The sequence below is a fragment of the Ambystoma mexicanum genome, chromosome 14 (assembly GCF_040938575.1).
Source record: "Ambystoma mexicanum isolate Mex_15411 chromosome 14, UKY_AmexF1_1, whole genome shotgun sequence".
NCBI classification, from domain to species: domain Eukaryota; kingdom Metazoa; phylum Chordata; class Amphibia; order Caudata; family Ambystomatidae; genus Ambystoma; species Ambystoma mexicanum.
The window spans coordinates 13,546,066-13,570,706 of NC_090940.1; the positions used below are offsets into that span (position 1 = coordinate 13,546,066).

Here is a 24,641-nt window from a genome sequence, read left to right on the forward strand (position 1 = left end):
ACAGGAGCTGATGCTGGCCCCACAGACCCTCACCAAGAGTTCACCTCTCAACCCTAAAGTGAAAGCTAAGCTGAAAACCCCAGGAAAGGGAAAGGGGAATTTGGATAAAATAACAATGGAGACACTGCAACCCTGCAACCTTCTGGTAGGCTCTGGTATCTGTAGTAACAAACACACTTGGTTACTTATACATCAGTGTAAACCTTTTTCTCTAAATTATTCTTTTTAAAACAACTCTAACTTCTTTACCTCTTATATCTCTGTTTAGAACTTGGAGGTTAATTGTCTGTAGAGAATATCATGAAAACTTTTGTAATGTTTCGGTGTATATTGTCCCTAGCCATTCCAGTCTCTTTAATATTCTGAAGAAGATGACTCTTGCAAACACCTTACAACCTTAGATATTCTTCTTTGACTTTAAGTTCACTTAACTCCATAAAATTTACATTTCCAAATACTCTTGAGAAATACAGTTTTTCTTGAAGCATTGAATTCTCACTGCATTCATGCGATTCACATACGAAATCACAAAACGTGAAAAATTGTCCTCGCGCTAAAAATTACATGCGCACTTTAACAAATACACGTGCACATGAAACACGCATTTTTAACAATTCACATATACGTGAAACACGCGCACTTTAACAAATTCACGCACATGTGAAACACGCGCATTTAAACAATTTCACGTGTACAGGAAACACATGCACGCTCTGAAAAAACTATGCGCGCATCGCCAACCGAAAAACACGGTAAAACTACTCGCGCTCAGTTAATATGGACTCGCGCTCTATCGCAATCCAACACATGCTCTCTTACGTAACGGCGCTCATGTGAAAAATATACATGAGCCAAAAACCACCCGCGATCAGTTGATATGGACTCGCGCTCTATCACGATCCAACACGCGCTCTCATACGGACGCGCTCCCAACAACGTTGCTGAAGTCATGAAGACTTGCGTGCACGTTAAACAGTCTTGAAACACTTTTCGCACAGTTTACAACTTTAAAACTTGCGTGCACAGTCTTTTCAATTGTTTTCTCCTTTTTGTAAATAAACTGTAAACGTTCTTTCTCTCAGTAAGCTTTAAACTTCTAAGCTCTTTAAGTTTCTGATAAACAATGGAAGTTCACTGTGAAAATCTTTAAGCTTTTAAAAGGAACAATCCCACCTGATGTCTTCTTGATCTCGCTGGCTCAGCAAACGATGTTCTTACTTCTTTAGTAAATCTTCTGAACTCTGAAAGGCCTTACTTAAGAAGCTTAACTAAAATACAACCAGCCACTGAATTACTTTGGATGAAAGGCAGTTTAGAATCTTGCTCACCTCCCAAGAATCCTACCATTATCCTTTCCACCAATCAGACAAACCAAACATAGCATTGTTCCTCAAACCAATCAGATTAAGTTTCTTTCTCTCCATCTTGACTTGGGCAACCACAATGTTAATTCTATGTACATACTCTTCCTATTTACTACTCGGCCAGCCAGCCATCCCTGACAGTGTTTTTGGTGGCCGAAGACGTCTGCAGATGTACAGTCATATCTACAATCCTGTTATGTCTGTGCCCAGAGCAAATACGATACCCGACAGCCATCTGGGTTACTGTTGCAGCCCGAACTTCCTTCTCGACCCTGACAACATATTGCCACTGACTTCATTGTGGAGCTACCACCCTCTAAAGGATGCACTACCATTATGGTTACCATTGACCTCTATTCTCATATGGCTCACTTCACACTGCTCCGCAAGCTACCCACTGCCTGTGAGATGGCCGATATATTTCCTTCTGAGAATACACAGTCCTTGGTTTAGCATGGAGCAGAGGTTGAAGACTACCTTGCTACATCCACCATCAATATTCTAGGTCTCACCGAGACATGGCTGAATGATATTACTAATTTTGCTGCAACATCTGCAGTCTCACCGTATTATAACATCTATCGGGCTGATAGGACCGAGAAAAGAGGAGGCGGAGTGGCACTACTGGTCAATAAACAATGGGATTGTCATACCGTAGAGTATGCTGGTATAAATGACTAGTTAAAATTAAAATAAATTCCAACACCACTATCAACATCCTAATTATCTACAGACCACCTACAAATATGACTTCTTTCGAGGAGCAATATCTTGCTCTCCTCAATAGCCTAAGTAAGCCAAAGTCCCCAATTATTATCTTAGGTGGCCTTAATTACTGGGCTGAGGACCCTCTTGATAAATCAGCTAACTCATTACTTTCTTCTATGAATGCAGTCAGCTTTACCCAATGGATAAAATAACCTACACACAGGGACAGGCATAGCATTGACTGGGTTCTGACACACCAGTTGAATGTCTTAAACACTACCTCATCTAGATGTCTATGGTCTGACCACTTCCTGGTAAACTTTACCATATGTCTTCCTGAAACACCTGCTTGCTTGAATACTTTTCCAAGATGCTATAAAATGAACCACTACTACAAGAACGTAACCCAATACAAGCTCAATTCCTTTCTGGAAACACATATACTCCCCTGGAAAATGCCACTTCCTGGTCAATCATTTATCATGTACCCTACTGGCTGCAATAGAAACACTAGCACCAGAAAAGAATACATGTATTAAACCTGAAACCTTAAAGAATATGTGGTTTAATGAAGACGTTCTTCATTCACGAACCAGGAAAAGGGCACTAGAAAGAGAATGGTGGAAAAAAGCCTACCACTCAGACCCTTACAAACTACAAAGCCGTAGTTTAACATTTCAAAACAACCATCACTGAGGCAAAATCTACATATTAGAATTCCAGGATCAGCAACGCTAAGTCCAGTTTTAGTGAGCTGTGCAAAGTGTTGAAAGAAATCGAAGAAAAAAACGTCATTAAACAGGCTATCACTCAAGATTCACCTTGGTGCCAAATGATCGAAGACACATTTTCTAACAAAATTCTGGGTCATCAAGGAAAAATACAGCAACTCAAGTTGAACATTACATCTGATGCTAGACCTCATCCGAACATCACTAATATCAGGCCACAGATACCAGAATTCAGCTTCAAACAATGCACTGAAGCAGAAATCTTTAAAATAGTTACCAACCTTAAACCCACTGCATGTAAGGGAGACATCTGCTCAGCCACCGCCCCTTCCTTTACTGGGACCTTGGATCACTAGAATGATCAACCTTTCACTTAACAAGGGCATGGTTTCATCATCACTGAAGGAGGTGTGGGTTACTCCGCTACTGAAAAAAAAGTTATTTGGACCACACCCTAGCAAAGAACTATCGTACCATAACTAATGTACCTTTCCTGCTCAAAATCCTGGACAAGGTGGCCTACTTACAGTTTCAGGATTTCCATGAAGCAAATAACATCCTAGGCACCCACCAGTCCAGATTCAGAGCAGGGCACGGGATGGAAACAGCCCACATGGATCTTAAAACAACCCTTAATGGTATGATTGAAAGTGGGAGGACAGCATTATTGATGCTGTTGAACCTTTCTGCAGCCTTTGACCTGGTCGAGCACTCCATTCTCGTTGATTAGTTAAAGAATATAGCAGGCTGCCCTACCAAGGCCTCAGACTGGATCTCCTCTTTCCTTGGCCCACGACTATCAAGGGTGGCAGTGGATAATGTTCAATCCTCGCCCAATGTCGTTAATGAATGAGTCCCTCAGGGATCGTGCATCTTGCCATCGCTTTTTACCATCTATATTCGACCACTGCTTGATTTAATGGACCACTTAGGTGTCAAGTATACCAATTATGCTGATGGCACTCAGGTGGTATTTGACCTCGTGGGCAATCATGACAAGGACTCTAACACCATAAATAATGTCTATGCTGCAATACAATCCTGGATGGGCTCAAACTCCTTGGCCCTGAATGACTCCTGGACTGAGCTTCTTATTGTGACTTCTAGCCAGAGACTTAAGAAACTTGATACCTCCTATAAAAACTTTAATATCGCAAACAACCAGATAAAGGTCTCAGATTGTGTCAAAACCCTTCGAATTCACCTTGATGCAGAACTTAACATGAGAACACATGTATCACACACACGCTCATCCTGTGTCTATATGGTCAGGCTACTTAATCAAATCAGTCCCTATATCTCAGTTAACAACCTATCTACCTTAGCTTCTGCCCTAGTCAACTCAAGACCTGACTATTGACTTGCTAGCCCTGCAGAGCACACAGAAATGTGCTGTGCAAGCAGTCTTTGGCCTCCGCAAGCAGGATCAAATTTCTGATTCTAGGAGGGCCCTGCACTGGCTGCCCGTTAAGCATAGGATATTGCATAAGACCCGTGCACTAGCCTATACATGCACAACCTCTACCACCCCCGCCTATCTCCCAGAGCGGCTCAGGGTTGACCGACCACTACAATCCCTTTGCTCTGGCGACAATCACAAAATTGTACAGCCTCGTTTCCTGCAGTCCAAGTTTGGAGGTGCCAGCTTCTCAGTGCAGGCTTCTGGAATGCCCTCCACTACCAATTAGAGCCTGTAACTCTTTGCTGGCATTAAAAAAAGCAGTCAAAACGACTTGTTTAACAGGCCATAATCAGGCTTCTCTCACCTTAGCACTTCTCTCTCCTGTTTCTGGCCCTGATCGCCATATTCTTGATATATTCTGTCTTGTTCCGTTACCTGTGCTCCCTGAGGCCCATGGGCATGTGGCGCTTTATAAGAAATAAAATAAATAAATAAATGTGTGTTGTGTATGTTTGAGGTATAAATGGGATCTTGTCTAGCATGACAAAAAGGAAGGGGGATCTGACTTTTACAATGGGGTTGATTTGTGGGGTGACAACAAGCCATCAGAAACTTGGGTATTATAAGGTCTTCGGCAGGGGGAAAGGAAGAATAGCGCGTCTCGTCCAATGGCGTCACAACCTCCCCCTGACAGCTGTCACCACTCATGTGATCCTCCCTCATAAATCCACCCCCGGGGTCAGGATCAGATAGCGATTGCTGTCGGCGGGCTACATGGCAGGAGGCTACTGCCAGGGAACCAGTGCTGAATCCACCCGAATCATCAGAGGGCATCGGGTGTTGTCCGTTATGGGAATACACACACTGCTGTTAGCCATTGCTCGTGTTCCTTGGGTCAAACCTCTGCTTCTCAGGAGGAGCTATCCTGTCTGACAGATCTGACACAGGCAATCTGTTTGCAAGCCCCAATGCTCCATCTAACCAACAGAAACATTACATATTTTGTATCTACGTACACAGGTGGGGATTGTCCCCCAGTGATGGGAACCAGGCTGCATGCTGCGAGACAATACTGTCAAAAGTTCAAAACATACATCACAATAAAAGCTTTGCCAGGCAGATAGAATGCATTACTGATAGACAGCCTGGGTATTACAGATACATGGTGTGGCAAGAGGGTCTTTGGCAGACATATTTATAGGAACACAGAACTCTCATATGTTTAGCAAGATTGTCTGATTATAATATACAAAGTCATCCCCTTTCAATGACTTTATTTTGCTTGCAACCTATTTCTGGTAAATGTGTTGTTCTTTCACACTTTAGATTGAAGGAGTTGATATGGGAGCGTAGTGAGAAATGGCCTCCAGCCTCGGAGAAAGAAGAGTGAGAAGAATTCATGTCATGGTAGGGGGCGGGGGCACTTACCTCATACTTTGCAAACAGCTCCTCCTCCATTACAGACACTGGCACCGAAAACTTTGGTGGAGCCGGGGTCCAGAACATTTTCGTACTTTCTGCATAAAAGGGAACCTGAGGAGGGATAAAATACATCCATCAGAAACTACAGTCGTGAAAGCAACCTTTCCGGAACGTGCCTCCCACCCCAGCGTATAATCCAGCATAGATCTGAAGTCCAAGTCCTCTCTTCCCTGCCCTTTAGGTGCAGTAGAGAGATAGAAAAATGGGGACACCAGATTTAAATTCCCTTCTCCACCTCCAGAGCAAGCTCGCAACCCCAGCCGAAATGAGAAAAAAGAACTGGTATCAGGTCTCATAGACAGCGGTTAGCAGTAGTGCATAGAGTGAGCGGATGTTTCCTACCTAAAGAATTGTGACAAATCCTGAGATATCCTCACTTCTCCCCGAGGTGGAGCCCCTTTACATGAGGCCGGGGAGGTGAGGCTGCTAAACGATAGTCACCCTGGGTGTGGTGATCAGCAGGAGGATCTCATGGCAAGATACCTCCCCTCTGGGGACAAGGGAGAACATTTCAGGAGAACACAGTATACTCACCCTCCACCCATGACCTATAAAGCCCTACAGTCCTTAACCCCTCTTCCCATACAGACTCTCATAGAGAGAGTAGACCCATGTTCTTCTGTAACGTCTGCAAGGTTAACCTACCCAAAGGTACTGGGACGAAGAAGATCATTGAGAGCCCTAGGGGGTTGCCTGACCCAAATACTGGGACGAGGTGGCCCACAGGAGGAATAAGGGCTGACTGACATGACAGCCACTACTGCAGGTTTGGACATTATGCCAGGGTGGAGCCTGCATAACAAAAAGGAAACTGAAGAAGGATTTGGTTTCTTGAGCCCACGATGAACTCATGAGTTTTCGAATTGCATCCCGAGAAGAACCAAGCAGCGCGGCAGACGTAGGTGAGCAGCCGTGGAAGTCCCATGGAGGCCGACCAGGAAGCAACCTCCCCACCAGTCCTGAAGAACTGTGAGGTGGCGAGGCCGTGAGAAGCAGATCGCAGACCCGAGCAGCCGACGAACCAAAGGAGAAGGAATGCTAGTGCTGCTGCAAGGACACACAATCCCAGGAAGCACCAGAGAGCTTCCTGGTCCCAATGGCAGGGCCGGGGATGTTCGGGAGGCCCTGTAGGGACAGGGGCAGATGGGAAAGTAGTCCTGCATCAAAGGAGCACTTCCTCGGCCCAGTGGCCTAACAAAAACCACTGACCACCAGAGAGTGGGAGACACAGGGGTCGGGGACCCACACCAAGGAACGCGGCATCTTCCTCGTATCAGTACTTGGTGAGAGTGTGAGACAAGAGAGCTGAACCAAAGAGCGAGAGAAACAAGGGTCTGGGACCCAAACCAGGAAGCAAGACCTCTTCCTCAGAGTCATATTTGGCAAGAAAGTGAACCAAGTGGGCCCAACCGAACAGAGAGAGAAATCCGGGTCTGGGACCTGAAATCAGCAAGTAGCACAAGTCATCTTCCTCGTCATAGTACTTGGTAAAGAGAGAAACCAACTGAGTCGAATCAAAGAAGAGAAGAAAGCAGGGGACCCTTCTAACATTTGAGAAATGTGTATGTCAAGCTACATGAGAAAGGGCCTGGGGAAAGGAGACATTCCCCCTGGTGTATTGAAGTGTGATGTAAGCCTGAGAAAAGGCCTGAGGCAGGGAGTCATTCCCCCTGGTGGTACTGAACTATGAAACTAAAATGAGAGAGAGACCACAGGAAGGGAGTCATTCCCCCTGGTGATCTAGAACTGTCTTAATAAGTTAAAAGATACCAGGAGAAGGGAGTCATTCTCCTGGTAACTAAGACCAGGGGAAGGCAGTCATTCCCCCAGGGTGTCTGCCAAGGAGAACTGTTTGGAACGTTGCCTTTTGTGTGTTGGCCTGGGGAAGGTAGCCATTCCCCCAGGCAGAAGCCATTACGTTCCCTTCTTCTACTCTCCGTCCAGAACAAGGGAGTCATTCTTCTGAACCAAGAAGACTGCCTTATCTTTAGTTCAGTATTAAGTGTAAGGGACAGATGTATTTTAATTTTCTTTTTATTTATTTTTTTACACAGGACGGTGGCCTATTGATTTACACAGACATTCTGTGAGAGCCATTACTCTTTTAGTTGCGGTGCGGAAAGGGAAAGTTTCTCTTTATTTTCTTAAACAATAAATGTGTATAGCAACCACTATGCCACCTGTGTGTCAGTCTCCTCCTTCTGCACCCTCACAGAATATAGAGGATGAATATGGGCGCATAAATGCCCTCTAGTGAAGATGTGTGTGTGTTTTATCCTTGGGGTAATTATGATCCTTGACATGGGTATTCAGAAACAGGAGCCTTTCCCAAGCCAAGATGGAGGGAGGTCTTTGGAGTCAGCCTGAGTGGATAATAGGGAGGATTCTAAACTGCCTTTTGTCAAGTATCTAAAAAAAGGCAGTACATTTGTTTTTGGGTTCCACCAAGTTATAGACTCCCTGCGAAGAAGTCCATCTGACAAGCAACGGGAGTGCTGCGTTTAGCTGTGTTATTGGTATTTTGTAACTGGGAGCAGGTGAACGCAAGCTAGCATATTGGAAGAAGAAGGTAACAGAGGAAGACACCGTGCGGGAATATATATATATGTAGTTTATGAAATTGCTTCAGGCCATACCCTCTAGATTTAATCAACATCGTCGGGCTCCTCGCGTGTATTACTATTTAGCACTCGCAATCAGTGTAGCATGGTGTACATCATTAAGATGAGTAGGTGTTTTCAGGGTACAGGCGCGAATACTTATCCTGATAAAGGTGAACGCTCAGTGATAAGAGTTAAAAAAAACTATAATTCGGAGGCCACCAGGGGGCGCACAGAGCATGGCAGCTTAAGCCGTGTGCCAGCGGCAGCCAGAAGGTGATGCAATCACCCACCTTCTGACCCCCCCCGGGAGTGACAAGGCAGTGGACCGGCTGTGTGTGCCCCCCAGCCCTCAGCCCCATGAGTTGCAAGAACGGGCACAATCAGTGCCTGAGGAGTGGAGTTCGGGCCGGCTGCATTCAGAGCGGGATTGGGAAAGTTGTTTTGCCCGCCTGCCCCAGCCGCAGCAGAGACCGGAGGAGGAGGGCTGTGTTGGGCCCAGCACTGCCCTGAGGAGAGGGTCTCACGCAGCAGACACCACAAGCAGCAGGTGGGTCTGAAGGACCACATTAATCGGCCCAATTCTGGTGGATTTATGTGGTCTATTTTCGAGTCACCCGGCAGTTCAAATAGGAAGCCATTGTACCGGGGGTGCTAATGCCCTAAATCTAAACCAAGCATATTGGCAGATCAGGACCTCTAATCTGACTCCTATGGATTTGTGCTTCGGGACAGGCCAGCCCTACCCTTGCTCTGCCATTCACATTCCATTTGTGTTCCACAGGCCCACAGCTTGATACAGTTAAACCATGATCTGTTCGGCCTGAATGCCACTATTGTCAGCTACACTCCTGGGGCTTCAAAAAGGGAAAATAATTTGAACTCTTCATTATAATGCGCTACTACACCTCCATCAGGGAATACAAAATGCTAGGACTCATTTCAAAATGGCGATGCTTCAGTATTTCCTGCACCCGGGCCCTGTGTCTAGATCATCATCGTTACACATTATATTTCATTACTGTTACACAATATCACCCATGCCCTAAACTTGGGCCTATCTAAGCCTCTATAACTACTTTAACAAAACATGTTCTGCTCCAAACATCTGCTGCCTACCCCTCTGCACTCGTGCACCTTCCATTTTCTGTGCGCTAATAGACTTTTCTTAGCCTGAATCATTTGGCCGTGTATGGTGTCATGTTCCTGGGTTCTGGAGGCTATTATATTGCTATTTTAGGTGAGGTTGGGTTGTGTTCATAATTGTTTCTTGACCTCATGTTAGCCAGCTGTGATTATCCCAATCCAAGATGATGAACTTCCTGCTCAACAATAATTGGCTACTGTCCATTGTGATGCAGTTTGGAACCTCTAGAGAGGTTTTAAACTGCCTTTCATTCAAGACCTGAAATGGAGTGGTCACAGCGCTCAAGAGCTCCTTAGAAGACTAGAGTAACTAAAGTAAAGAAATAACACTTCAAGAAAGAAAGACATCAGAAAGTCCCTGAGACTTCATTCAGATAAGGGACTGTGAGGATAGTTGTTTAACAGAAGTCTTGGAAGAGTATCTGTTTCTATTGAACATTCTAGTTTAATGCTCTGGAACTGTAAATACTGTGTAGTGTAATTTTAATTGATTGAGCTGCAGAGTGCGCGGTTCGTGAGAGAAATATAAGTGAACACGGTACGCGAGTCAGCTGTTGGCAAATCAGCTGCGTATGCGCGCGTAACATGATTCTTTGATCAGCTCGGGCAGACGCGACCAGCAGTTGTGAGAGAGCGCGCGTTACATTGTTTGTCATTTCAAAGCAGCGCAAGGAAGTGAGTCACTGTTTAAGGTTATAAGGAGCATTTTTTGACTAAAAGAAAATCTAAAACTGTAATTATTTGAAGAGTCTGAATGGACAGTAAGGAAAGGAAAGTCAGGAAGCAACACAGCAGCAAGGAAGAAAACTAAAGTTGAGAATCTATAGTGCCTGAAGCAGCAAGCAGGAAATCAGTATAACTTTAGGCTCGTGTCACAAACCAAAAGAAGCCAGTTGTATATAGTTTCATAACAAATGTTAAAGAGAATATAAAGTGCAGATGTCACATTGAGCAACTCAGTGCAAGTATGTCAAGCAATTAAAGTTTGAAGAATATCTACGTTAAAGATTGCCTCTAGGCAGTTAGCAGAGGCAGACAGGTAAAGAGGTGGTTTAAGAGAGAAGAATATAAATATTTATTTATTTTTAAGGCAAGTGTATAGTAGTAAATGCTAATCATAACTGTATTATTTACAGGGGTTCCAGTGTTCAGTGTCGTCAGGAAATTGAAGGAAACCAGAAGAATCCTGCCAGTTTGTTATTTTCTCCACTTCCCTTTTCCCCCCCGGCTGGTCAACTCAATAGTTGTTCCATTAACTGTTGGGTGTACTGGTTTGGGGGATCTGGTGGGCTAGTCGTCTGCTCCTGCAGGCATTTCGGCACTGGAACCTGATATATGGGAGCTGCACGTGCATCCCAGCATGTTAGGTGTATTCATGTAGTAGTGCTTTGGCTTAGTTCGAGCACATTATGCAGCTCTAGATTAAGAGTAGTGTGGAAAAGGCACATTTGAATATGATCGCAGTGGGGCCCTTGTAAGACGTGTGCACCTCCTGTGTACATTGGGCTCATGGAAGCCTGTTGGGGCTCCTTGTTCCAACACAGAAGTTGCTGCTGGTTCACTGCTATGTGTAGCACCTTCTAGATAAATTTTGTGTGAATGCTGCTAGCAAATCCCACAATCCCAGAATTGCCCTACAATGATCTCTCTCTCAGAGGCGGAGGGTCTGTACCTTTCATTTGAGACCAAAGCATTCTGAACGTCAGACTACTCTGGGATATCACAGTTTACCTGAGAGCGGATATAGTACCCCTCCAAACTTTACTTAGCAACATGAAATACGCTCCATGAACAAGGATCCTCCGAAACATCAATGTGGCACATGTTCAGTATATTCACAACAGCAGTGTTGAGTTTCCCCAAATGAGTTTCATCTGTGGTGTGGAAGCGAACCCCAAGGGACCTCTGAGCAACAGATCAGGTGAAAAGCAACTCCGCCACCTCGTCTTACCTTTTCCCCTACAAGTTCCATCTGAGGGCCTTCCACATAATACTCAGCAATTCTCTGCCACTCTTCCAGACTATCGGGCATACGAGGGGGGAGGAGCACCACACCGTCCCGCGCCTGCTGATCCAACAATGCAGAGATGGGGAGTCCTTCATGGAAGATGCTGCAAAGAAACACAACACATCTGAGGAATAAACAGGGTGAAGTGTCCTTGTATAGGAAAGGGAAGAACATAGTGAGATCCAAACATCTGTAAGTTATGAATAAATAAAGTTATTTTTACAAAAGCAATGGCAGAACAAGTTTCAAAGCAGCAAGAAGATCTGATGAACAGGAATACAACAGGAAGTGTCTCATAACACACCATGGTGGTCATGTTGCATGCAGTGGGCCACCAGCGCTAGCACTTGCCATGCATGCCATTTTAACATTTACATGGCAGAGTGGAAAACTAAATAGTAAAGCCCAGAAAAATTGCATTCACTCTTCACTTTTACTAAGTATATGCAACCTGCAAATGGCGCTTTACAGACAGCGTGTTCTAATGGATCCCTGTGGAATCAGCCTGCTCCCTAGCAGGTGCGAAATCGAGGCAGAGTCCACAGGAAGCCATTTGTTTAGCATTGCATACAAATCTCGCGCATGCGGAAAACAAAGTGCTCTTACAATGGGGAGGAAGAAAGCACAGCAGAGATGTGAACTCCACTTTGTGCTCCTTCTTTGCCTTGGAAGCTTTTGAAAATGGGACAGAGAGGAAAATGAAGGCGGAAAAGCATCACACCTTACTTTTCCGCATTGATTTTCCGCAGCGCCCATTATAAACGAGATTTAAACCTCCACAAACTCTCAAGTTTGAATTGTGTTCCAAAGAAGAGTTTGTTTTTTGGAAAGCTGCGGTAGTGGTCACCTTCAACAGAAACAAGCTAAGATGGTGTATGCGTTTTTGGCATATACCATTGTTGTACATGGGTTCCATTCAGAGCATTCAATAACTCCAAAGATCAAAAAGTCATCATTTGCTGCTATGATGTCACGACAGAGAAAAATGAAAGTCGGTTTCTCTGCAGTGACGTCATGCACCCCACACCAATCTTGTGGCTCTATCACTGGAGATTCCCTCGGACAGTCCCTCCTAATGCCACTCCCTCTGACTGTCCCAAGCAGTCCATTGCCCCCTCCAGCGCTCCCGCATTACCCAAGCAGGCTTTACTGGAAACAGGAAGTCAGGGCTCTCTTAGCGGAAAGGAACCTACTATTCCTCTGAAACATATGTGTTGAACAACACTCATTTATAACCTAGAATTATTCAAAGACGACTAACAACCGAGGGTAAATATTCCACCCTGGGTTCAGCGTCACGTATGAACCCGTTGGTGGAATATTTCCCCTTAGTTGGTAGCCACACAGGCACAATTCTATATCTAGAACATCTAAAGAGTATATATTACTTTCAAGGGGAATAAGGTCTCTCCCTCCTGAACAACATGATCAGAAGTTTATTCATGCAGAAATCCAGCTCACAAAACTGCCCTGAAGATCCCGCCCTCTGCAGCTGCAGAAATTAGAACTTGTGCGGTTACCTCCTTCAGGGATCCAGGTCCCCCTACCCTTATACAGCCAGATCCGTTGGCCCAGTCACCTACAGTTCCCAAACTTTATGGAATGCAGTAGTATAATGGCACCCATCTATTCACAAGGGGAGGGGGCATGGTGGGAGCTGGAAAGTAGGAAGCGCTATTGACTAAGAATGCCCCAATCCGGAATTTCAGGAGATCTGGCTCTGTCTTGAGCCAGATCTCCTGAAATTCTGCAAGCTCCACAATACTTTACTCTTCACCTCCTCCTTCCCCGCTCTCACTCCCATACTAATACCCACCAGAGGCGGAGATTGGTGGCCTGAGACTGTATGTGTCCTTCTAGGTCCCAGGCCTTCTGCCCAATCGCTCTCAGCCTCCGCCCCCATCACAGGCCTGCACTTATTAATGGCAAGTGAACACCCTGCACCAAGCAATCTCTGCCAGGCATTTACTGTTGCACACAACTGACTCCTTGGCACTTCCCTCTATGTAACTTCTAGCACTTACCTCCTTCCCTGACCTTTCTCCCTCTCCGTGCACTTCCACATTCTGAATGCTCACAAAGCCTAGTAGGACCGCCCCTTTCCTGTTCATCAGTGTATTCTATTTGCCTTTGGTCCCTCCCCTTTGCCCTGTGGGTGCTTTGAAACACAATTTCCTGATGTATAAGGGCCTTACAAATGCACAATAAATAAAATAAAATAAAGTCACCAAAAGGGCAACATTTTGTTACTTACAATCTGCACCTTCCCTCCTTCCCAACTTGTTGCAATAGATTACACAGAATGTATGATATACTGGGAGGAGAGGGACAACATATACTTCAAGAGATAAGGTGAGAGACAGCAACCTGGCCCCCAGAAACACCTTGAGAATAGTGCTTGAAGAAAGAATGGAGTATATATATAGCTCAGGAGTTCCATCTATAGGTCCTTGCTATGGGCACAGGCTTTGGAAAGCTGTTGCAATGCATATGCAGACTTTAAGGGACTGAAACACAACGCCAAGTGCAGGCTTTCCAAATGCAAGAAAATACATCTGGCTGTAGTGGCCTGGGCCTCCTTGTGTCATTGTTAAACTGTGAGGCATCATCAAATTACAAAACGGTTGCCACATCCATGAAAAGGCTTTGTTCTGCCTAATTAAAATATCAATGATCCAGCCATATCCAGATCACCATACTTGAGAGCCGCATCCAGGCTACGTTACCGGAGAGCCACATCCAGACTACCTTACCCAAGAGCCACATCCAGGCTACGTTACCGGAGAGACACATCCAGGCTACCTTACCCAAGAGCCACATCCAGGCTACGTTACCGGAGAGACACATCCAGGCTACCTTACCCAAGAGCCACATCCAGGCTACGTTACCGGAGAGACACCTCCAGGCTACCTTACCCAAGAACCACATCCAGGCTACGTTACCGGAGAGACACATCCAGGCTACGTTACCGGAGAGACACCTCCAGGCTACCTTACCTAAGAGCCACATCCAGGCTACGTTACCGGAGAGACACATCCAGGCTACCTTACCTAAGAGCCACATCCAGGCTACGTTACCGGAGAGACACATCCAGGCTACCTTACCTAAGAGCCACATCCAGGCTACGTTACCGGAGAGACACCTCCAGGCTACCTTACCTAAGAGCCACATCCAGGCTACGTTACCGGAGAGCCACATCCAGACTACCTTACCCAAGAGCCACATCCAGGCTACGTTACCGGAGAGACACATCCAGGCTACCTTACCTAAGAGCCACATCCAGGCTACGTTACCGGAGAGACACCTCCAGGCTACCTTACCTAAGAGCCACATCCAGGCTACGTTACCGGAGAGACACATCCAGGCTACCTTACCTAAGAGCCACATCCAGGCTACGTTACCGGAGAGACACCTCCAGGCTACGTTACCGGAGAGACACATCCAGACTACCTTACCCAAGAGCCACATCCAGGCTACCTTACCGGAGAGACACATCCAGGCTACCTTACCTAAGAGCCACATCCAGGCTACCTTACCCAAGAGCCACATCCAGGCTACGTTACCGGAGAGACACATCCAGGCTACCTTACCTAAGAGCCACATCCAGGCTACGTTACTGGAGAGACACCTCCAGGCTACCTTACCTAAGAGCCACATCCAGGCTACGTTACCGGAGAGACACATCCAGGCTACGTTACCGGAGAGCCACATCCAGACTACCTTACCCAAGAGCCACATCCAGGCTACGTTACCGGAGAGACACATCCAGGCTACCTTACCTAAGAGCCACATCCAGGCTACGTTACTGGAGAGACACCTCCAGGCTACCTTACCGGAGAGACACATCCAGGCTACCTTACCTAAGAGCCACATCCAGGCTACGTTACCGGAGAGACACATCCAGGCTACCTTACCCAAGAGCCACATCCAGGCTACGTTACCGGAGAGACACATCCAGGCTACCTTACCTAAGAGCCACATCCAGGCTACGTTACCGGAGAGACACCTCCAGGCTACCTTACCTAAGAGCCACATCCAGGCTACGTTACCGGAGAGACACATCCAGGCTACATTACCGGAGAGCCACATCCAGACTACCTTACCCAAGAGCCACATCCAGGCTACGTTACCGGAGAGACACATCCAGGCTACCTTACCTAAGAGCCACATCCAGGCTACGTTACCGGAGAGACACCTCCAGGCTACCTTACCGGAGAGACACATCCAGGCTACCTTACCTAAGAGCCACATCCAGGCTACGTTACCGGAGAGACACATCCAGGCTACCTTACCCAAGAGCCACATCCAGGCTACGTTACCGGAGAGACACCTCCAGGCTACCTTACCTAAGAGCCACATCCAGGCTACGTTACCGGAGAGACACATCCAGGCTACGTTACCGGAGAGACACATCCAGGCTACGTTACCGGGGAGACACATCCAGGCTACGTTACCGGAGAGACACATCCAGGCTACCTTACCTAAGAGCCACATCCAGGCTACGTTACCGGAGAGACACATCCAGGCTACCTTACCTAAGAGCCACATCCAGGCTACGTTACCGGAGAGACACCTCCAGGCTACCTTACCTAAGAGCCACATCCAGGCTACGTTACCGGAGAGACACCTCCAGGCTACCTTACCCAAGAGCCACATCCAGGCTACGTTACCGGAGAGACACATCCAGGCTACCTTACCTAAGAGCCACATCCAGGCTACGTTACCGGAGAGACACCTCCAGGCTACCTTACCTAAGAGCCACATCCAGGCTACGTTACCGGAGAGACACATCCAGGCTACCTTACCTAAGAGCCACATCCAGGCTACGTTACCGGAGAGACACCTCCAGGCTACCTTACCTAAGAGCCACATCCAGGCTACGTTACCGGAGAGACACATCCCTTATTACAAACCCCTCTTGGTTGGCTGTCCTTCTCCCCTCATTCAGCTGCTGACTCGAAACTTCTGTACCTTTGTGTGCTTTGCCTCGCTCAGAGTGTGCTTTTGTGCTGCGTCTTTTACCCATGTGGGGAAGTTCAATGGAAGTCAGGTGTGAGCGATCGTCAGTAATTGCCTGACCTCGCCTGACCACAGTAGCGGTACATGTCAGATACACTGCTCGGGTGTGAGTCTGTTTTCTCCCAGAGCGGGCTGTCTGTGTGAAAGTGCTGGGAAAGGAAAAGGGGAGGGGGTAAGGTTCCCACATATCCTACCTGGCAGGATGGGGTAAATGTGTTGCAGCGGGAGGGATGCTGTGTCTCGCCATCCGGTGTCCCACTCCCAGTCCCCGAAGACACCGCACCCAGGAGATCCTCCCGCAATGGACCACCCCCAGGGTCTGGATCCAAAGGCGATGGCCGTGCCCTGGCCACCTGACTAGCGGGTGAGACACCTTCTTGTTTCTCACAGTGGTCAGGAAAGACGTGAAGGTAGACCACAAGAAGAAGGTGAAAGGGGAAAGACGCCAGAGAATGGAAAAGTGCTTGCTGTAAACAAGAAGAGGAAACGTCCCCGGTGTCGGGTCACTGGTGTAACCCTTCACCAGCAAGGCAGCGAATTGTGGCAAAACTAAGAGAAGGAAACATTAGTGCAAAGATCAGCGCAAACCCACTGGGGACCCTCAAGAGCCAGCAGAAACCAGGGCTTCTCCCAGTAGGACCGCCGGCGCCTTTGTAGATTGCAAATCAAGGGGCCCAACACCTGCCCCGACCTGATGGAATACAGGCTCAGCCCACAGGCACAACTAGTGATTCCCCAGCAAACCTGGACGTCATGGCAGGCAGAGAACGGTGGCCGCCACATATGCTCACCAGCGGGCTCCTGTCCTGAGGACACAGACTTCCTCCGCTGGTGTCAGCAGCATCGAGCTGGAACCTGGTGAGCAGTTGAACCTAGCCAATTGCTAAGAAGGAACCCGGGCTGCGGCAGTGCAACAAAAAGGTATGGAGTGGGAAGGGAAGCAGGCTCATTGCCGGGGGTAAGAATAAACAGAGCTAAGTTTCACAAAGTAAGTAAAGTTCTTACATGTGCCAAGTAAATGATATGATATGATAATTTATTTATATTGCGCTCGTACACAAGTGTTTCAGAGCGCGACCAAGCAAGGGAGGGGAACAAAGGAGAACAAAAACAACGATCTTACTAGGCCCAGTGACATTAAGAATGCGTAAGTGCATGGAGAAAGGAAAAGGTGGAAAGTGCGTGGAAGGGGAGAAGTGGAAAGTGAATAAACAGAGGAGAGAAAAAGAATGAATAATAAGTGAAATAAATAAACAAATACAGGCGATGAAAATGGTGGCAGTGCAGCCAGCAAGTGCAAGTGCATGGCAAGTGCATGGCAAGTGCATGATGAGTCAGATAGGGTGTATCTGATAAGTGCAGAAGAGAAGTGGGGGAGTGTATGGGTACAGATACAGATCCCAGTGCAAAAAAACACTGAAGTTCCTATCAGTGTGCTATTCCCCAAAACCAGAAGTAAAATGACATAATTTAGACACCACACAAGTGTCTATAAAAATCCATTCTTCCTCGTCCCAGTACCATTTGAAACGGACATCTTTGCAAAGCCATCCCCGGGGAAGATTAATGAAGGGTGAGCGCAACGCTTCCTCACTGCAGTGCTAATGGGAGCAAGAATAGGAAACATTTGGTAGAGGAAAATAGCAAATCTGCCAGGCATTGGGGAAACCATAATAGATCCTTTTTATACAAACAAACTGTCACCAAAGGAAAGACCAGGGAAGTGGATTCCCCCCGGGCATTGTAAGATCTGACAGGTAAGACCAAGGAACAAGATTGTCCCCTAGGGTATTGAGTCAGCCTCATTTGCCATAAATTAAGGAAGAAGGTCACTTCCTTAAAAGTGTGACCTGGTATCACTGTACCAATTAGACTGTGGTGCATTGACTGTGAAGAAAGGCTGCAGGAAAGCAGCCAACAACCGTTTATTTTCCCCTTTAGTAGGTTTTTTCAGCATTTAAGTGTCAGGGTCAGAGCAGATTTTGACACAGGAAAGCGCACATTCATTTTGGACATCCTGACAGAGACAGATCCATTAGTTAGTTTTACTAAGGCAGGGAAACCACTCATAGAGTTAGAAATAATGAGGCGTTGAGGCGGGGAAACCCCTCATAGAGTTAGGGCTGGTGAGGCGTTGAGGCAGGGAAACCCCTCATAGAGTTAGGGATAGTGAGGCGTTGAGGCAGGGAAACCCCTCATAGAGTTAGGGCTAGAGAGGCGTTGAAGCAGGGAAACCCTCATAGAGTTAGGGCTAGTGAGGCCTTTTTCCAAACCATTTTATAATTTAAATAAAAGCATATTGGCAAAACCACCAGAGGAGTAGCCAGGAATATCTAACAAGTGGGGACTGAAGCTAACATAGTTGGGCCCACCGCAGTGAAATTACCATCTGTAAATACCCAAAGAGCGCAGATTTTGGGTGGGCCTTGCCCACTCAGGCCCTACCCTGTTTAGGCCTCTGAAAACCACTACCCGTTTCAATGTCTCCTTACTCCGATCCTCACAAGGTCCAAACCCTAAGATGAATGGGGCCTTGTGCCCAAATGTCACAGGGTCTAACTGAATGTTTCTCACAGCAAGCTATGAGTCCTCTTCGGTCTACTTTCTTCCAGACCCAAGACTAACCCATGGGCAGGATACCCCGATGCAGGTTCGACTACCAATGGTGAGTGGAGGTGAGACAGCAGACAAAGGGACTTGTTCCCAATGTTATTCTATGGAAGACTAAAGGTGAAGGCAGGCACACTGATGCTTACTGATCCCACTGACTCTGATTTTCCCAGATGTCATTATAGATCAACTGGGGGTCGATGGGGGCTCGATGATCTGCCCTTTATTCAGGTGAGAAGTGCCCAGGAGCTGCGGGTTTGAGGATTCTCCCAGTCGGGTGCAACTGCTAGATGCAACCCTTATCAGAGAAGAAATGCAGAATCCAATCATGCGGGCCTCCTTAGGACACTGCACAGGATGGAGGAAGGCAGGTTCCCGGGACGGCCACTGTTCACAGGTGATGACAGGCAGCATTTGAGCCGCGGTCACCGCTGCTGCTCCAGAAAAGGTTCCCCTGAAGATAGGAAGCAGGAATTTGGCAGAAGGTGACCTGTGGCACAGGATGGCGACCACCAAAGTTCTGGACTCGAATACAGAAACAGCAAAGCTTCTGGTGAGGTAGCCTATGAGAGAGCTGGTCAGTCCACCAGGACGTCCAGCGACACCTCTGAAGGCTCGGAAGTGCTGGATCCTCGAGAAGGCACAGAGACTAGTTGCTTGCAGTAGTCCAAGGGCTGAAGCACTGCTTGGGGTCCTTAGAGATCAGGTAGAGGAGCAGGGCTTCACCGGGCCGACACTGGAAAGGAGGCTGAACCACTTCAGGAGTCGTCTTCCAGTCATCAACAGTCTGCTGGATTCTTGCCTCCAACATAGATCTTATCCAAAATCTGAGCTGGAAGCAAGTCCAAGCCCACCAATGGTGAGCACCTGCACCATTCAAACAGCCAGCAGTTATCCAATCAGGGACAACCACTGGTTTGACATCCGCCCCAGCAGAAGACTTTCTGGCACCAGTGATATGGACTGGGATTAGACAGTCTCAGCCGCCTTCCTAGGCCACACACACAAGGGCTCACATGCCCGCGGAAGCAGCAGCTTTGCCGGGCAAGTGCATGTCCTTCTAAGGGCTTTCCTAACCTGTAAAGGCAGGAAGAAAGCCAAAGAACAAGCAAAAATCTTGTGGTGCTGTCATTTTAGGGCACTAGTGTCGGGGAGGACTGGCCGCGAGGCCCTCCTCACCTGCAGCCTTCTCCCCAGGTGAGGACCATGACTCGGTGGCTGTCCCCTCATGCCACCCGGGCCCAGGTGGAGGAGGGTTCACCCGCCGACGACATTGCCCACACGTATCCGTTCCCTGCATATACCAAAATTCAGTTAGGCCTAGAAGCCATCTTGTCTAGCAAACATGGCGTGAGTTCAGCACACTGTAACGAGGCCCCCACCTTTGGAGGGCCTTTCATGCATCCCTGCCGCCGCAGTAGCCTTGGTAGATCCGCTGCGAGCGCGTTCCCATGAGAAAGCCGGGTATGAGCTAACCCGAGATGTTAACACTGTAACATTTCATCGTTCACCATGTAATATTGCACCCCGCACGACCTGGTCCGCGAGGCCAGGGTGATGAAAAAACAAGCTGAAGCATTGTTAGCTGAAGAAAGTAGAAAATAATTCAAGTATTGGTATTAATGAACTACCTCTGTTTAAACAGATCCTGCAAACTGTGAATGAACTATAAAGATGCAACGTTACATGATACCACCCCAGGTCTGGACTAGTGCTGCTATAACCACAGAGAAAGATGTTGACCAAATGTATAGCCTTTATCTGTATAAGTGTTCTTACAATTTTATGTAGAAACCTGAACTCATATATGTTTTCTCAATCACCTAAAGCAGCGAGCATCAATTTCTGTAGGCCATAACCTAGAACTACCTCGTGTAACGTTTAATGTACATAAAATAATCACACCATGTAGTAAATATAATGTTAGGTAATGAAAGGTACTCGGACCGACTGTATTAAAGAAATGTGTAACGAAATTGAAATATATATATATGTGTGTTTAAATAACATCAAAATAAGGCGGAACATTATAAAAGCTCCGCATTCAAAAGTTAGCAACGCACGAGGAAAAAACCTTTGTGAATATATGCAAGGCCATTCTCCCTCCCACCCTACCAAGCCTGCCAGATAAGGAAGCTAAGGCCTGTGCCGCGCTCCCTCACCTCCCCCAACCAAGCTGGAGCCGCTTCAGAGAGTCAGAGGCCCCGGTACCGCACCCAAGGCCACAGCCCGCCACCTGTGTTATTTACAGCACGGTAATAAACCCACGTTTGAATCCACTGATCTACCAGCACCCTCTCGTAAATTCCACAACCCTCCCCCTAGACCACCCCAAGAATCATGACCCCGTGCAAAGACGACCCCCATCACTGGGACAAGACACAGAGACCCATTTATATAATAACTTCTAACGCGGTAGACAGACATGTATCATTCGGCTCAGGCCCCAGAGCCCAGCCCCTCGACCTAAAATACCGGTCAGTAGGACACAGGTAAATCTCACCCCAACCGACAACCACCGGACCTCTCACGAGGTGCATTCCTCATGTGTTGCGTTTATCTTGTAAGACAAACTGCTGAGCGATTTATTGATGAACTTAGATGTCGTTTCTTGAATAACTGCAGTGTGCATGGCCTAGGGCAAACGAGTCAGGAAAGGTATTCATCTTTGTCACAGGCTGCCCCAGCATACCAACACCGCTCGGATGACCTCAAGCTGGCCTGCCAGGCCCAACCCAACCCACGAGGCTGACCAGTGACGTCCTCACGCCAAGACCAACCACGCTGCAGCAACACCTATAGTTAGTCGACGCCACCCAATCCCAATTAACTTGTGCCCCCTATAGTGTGTAGGTTCTGATGACGTTTTTTGTATTAGAAATACGCCTGTCTTTGCTATTGTCAGACAGAGCGCTCTCGGAGGTTGCAGAGTTCTTTGCATGCCCTAATCTTTGGATAAACTCCTACTTACGCTCACCCGCACTCTGTCTTGGTCTTATTCCCACTACGGGAGAGTCCCTTATTGTCTCTCATTGCGGGGAGGATCGTGCTGAAATTGGGGGCGCTTCCTTTCAGTGGTGACCCCGATAGCGTGATATCTCCAAATTATTTTTCCTAACTCCCTTTTAACGACCCCCTTGTAGCACGAGAATCTCCGGTCGAGAAGGGATACGCACGGTGAGCCGGCTCCGGGAGGCTGCCCGCCAACGGCGACTGGCACAATAAGAAGTGCGCACTCAATGAGAAAGGGTACGGGATCCCGATTGGAAAAAAATCCCCTTTGAGTGCCGCTCGCCGGAGCCAGGGGCTGACCGTTGAGTTACCGGTGACACCGCCTGGACGGACCCAGTTTCGGAGACTATCGGTTCAAGACGGGCACGTGAGTACTGAGTGCGAGCGATCGTAAAGGGGAAGGGAGGGGAAATTGTGAACAGAGGAACGGGGACAGGTAGAGGAGAAGAATAACGGGGGTCTACTAAAGACGGGTCTTGAAACTTTCTTTATCTTTTCTTTGCATATGGCCATTAGGAGTAAGAAATAAGTGAAGTGGTAGAAGTGACGGAAACCTAGCTCCGAAAGGGGATGGAAGGCGGCGCCGCATAGTGCTATCTAAACTAGTACTGGGAATATATGAAGAAGTAAGACATAAGTTATTGGTGTCTGGCAGAGGGAGACACCGGGAATATTTTTTAGTGATAGCTACTCTCTCTATTTCTTTTTTCCATTCCACGGGGCAGGGGGAGAAAGCGAAAAGGGTATAAGGTGAATATACTTGTAGAAGAACTATAAAATAGGGAGCACATTTGTAGGAGTGGGGATTAAGTAGTGGCACGTACAGACGTGAACATAGTAACTTTAGCAGAAAAACAGGGACAGCTGGCCAGGGAGGAAAGGGAGGAAAAAAGACGAGGTGTGAGTGGAAAGCATTGCGAAGGGTGCGCGCACCGTGTGAGTGTTGGAGAGGAACGGTTGACCGCGAGGTGGCGCTAGAGAGTGTTGACCAAAACTGGTATTTGATCAGTTGCGAGTGAAATCACATGAGAGTGTATGGGAATGAGAAGGAGATGAGCTATGGTAAGTGAGAAAGGACTTGCGCAGTGAATAAAACTGAGTGATAATTCTTGAGAGGTCCGCCCTTGTCTGTGCCATACAGGTATACATGTACATATCTACACCTAACTAAAAGTAAAAAAAGGCGGACACGACTGTGTTAGAGATTTAGAATATGGGGGCCGAAACTCCCCTGTCACATATTTGTAAAAGCTTACCGGGATACGCTGAACGAATAAATAAATATCACGATCAATGGGTGACAGAATTGAAAGGGGAGGGTCTGCCCCAGATTTGGCCCGAGGGAGGGTCTTTTGACAAAAGCGTTCTTGATATGGTACGAGCATGCATCAGCCTCAAGTATAAGGGGAAGCAGTGGCAAAATAGGAAGGAGATATTAGACCTCTGGAGATTGTTTGAGGAAGTACCGCCACCCAAAGCTCCGGCACCAAATAGTGATCTCCCTCCCACCACAGATAATCCACTGATGATTGCAAGAGAGGAAAAGGAACAGCTAAGTACGGAACAACCTACAGAGGTGATTAGTTTGTACCCGATATTACCTAAACCAGCCCCCGCAGCAGGATATAGCGACCCTACTTATGTGCCTCCCCCCACAACTGGTACACTACAAAGACCAACAGCCCCCCCACCATACGAAAACACCAGAGAGCGCGCCCAGGGAAGTACACAGAGAGTGGATATAGAGAAGCTAACAAGTGACTTAGAGTCAAGGCTTACTGTGGCAAGGGATGAACTCTCAAGAATAAAAGACATATGTGAGCGCACGGCGTGCACCCCTGTACAATCGGGACGCACGTCTAGAGCGTCGAGCGAAAGTAGGCACATCGAGGAAGGATGGAAAAAGGGAGAAATACTGTTCAGAATTGAGGAAGAGCCGACGCGAATAATAGAGATAGGAGCAGTAGAAGGGAGCATTGGTGATGTATCACGAGAGAGAGGGATCAGAGAGGATTTGTTATGTGATGTCAGAGGAGGATTGGATGAGAGTGATAGGTTGAGTATGGCAGTAGGGGGGGAAAGCGAGGAGGTGGACGGTGCATGTTCGTTAGGGACTATAGACGACGAATGGATGGGACGACTAAGAAATAGGGTGGGGAAGATGGCGTCGTTAGAGTCCGCAGCGACTAAGGAAAGGGAGGGTGCAACCTCAAAAGGGAAGCTACAACTTCCATTGATACACAGGGGGGGGGGGAAGACCAAACTATATACCATGGGCTCAGATGGATAAGGCTAATTTAATGAAATTATTGCCCCAGCTGTCAGGAGGGGCGAGCAAGTGGATATATGCATTTGAGAAACATACCGCCGGCATACCGTTGGCAGTAGGCGATGTGAAAAGCCTACTAGTAACAGCAGTAGGAGATCAAGCGGACAGAGTATGGGCTAAGGCTGGTTTCCCGGCAGTGACGTTGGACTGTGATCGCCATGATGGGGCTTCCTTTAATACAGTGCGAGCAAGGGTGTGGGACGCACTGAGGGAGACATTCCCAGATACCC

General features: G+C 47.4%; 1 protein-coding gene across 1 annotated transcript in view; it reads right to left on the bottom strand.

Annotated features, from left to right (window-relative positions):
* Positions 1-24,641, bottom strand: part of TTC6 (tetratricopeptide repeat domain 6) — a 1,171,050-nt gene that overhangs the window by 1,052,303 nt on the left and 94,106 nt on the right. The window contains exons 4-5 of the mRNA XM_069638410.1: positions 11,385-11,544; positions 5,634-5,738 (exon numbers count right to left, since the gene is read on the bottom strand). Coding sequence (XP_069494511.1) covers positions 5,634-5,738; positions 11,385-11,544 — 265 coding nt within the window. The remainder of the gene's footprint in view (positions 1-5,633; positions 5,739-11,384; positions 11,545-24,641) is intronic.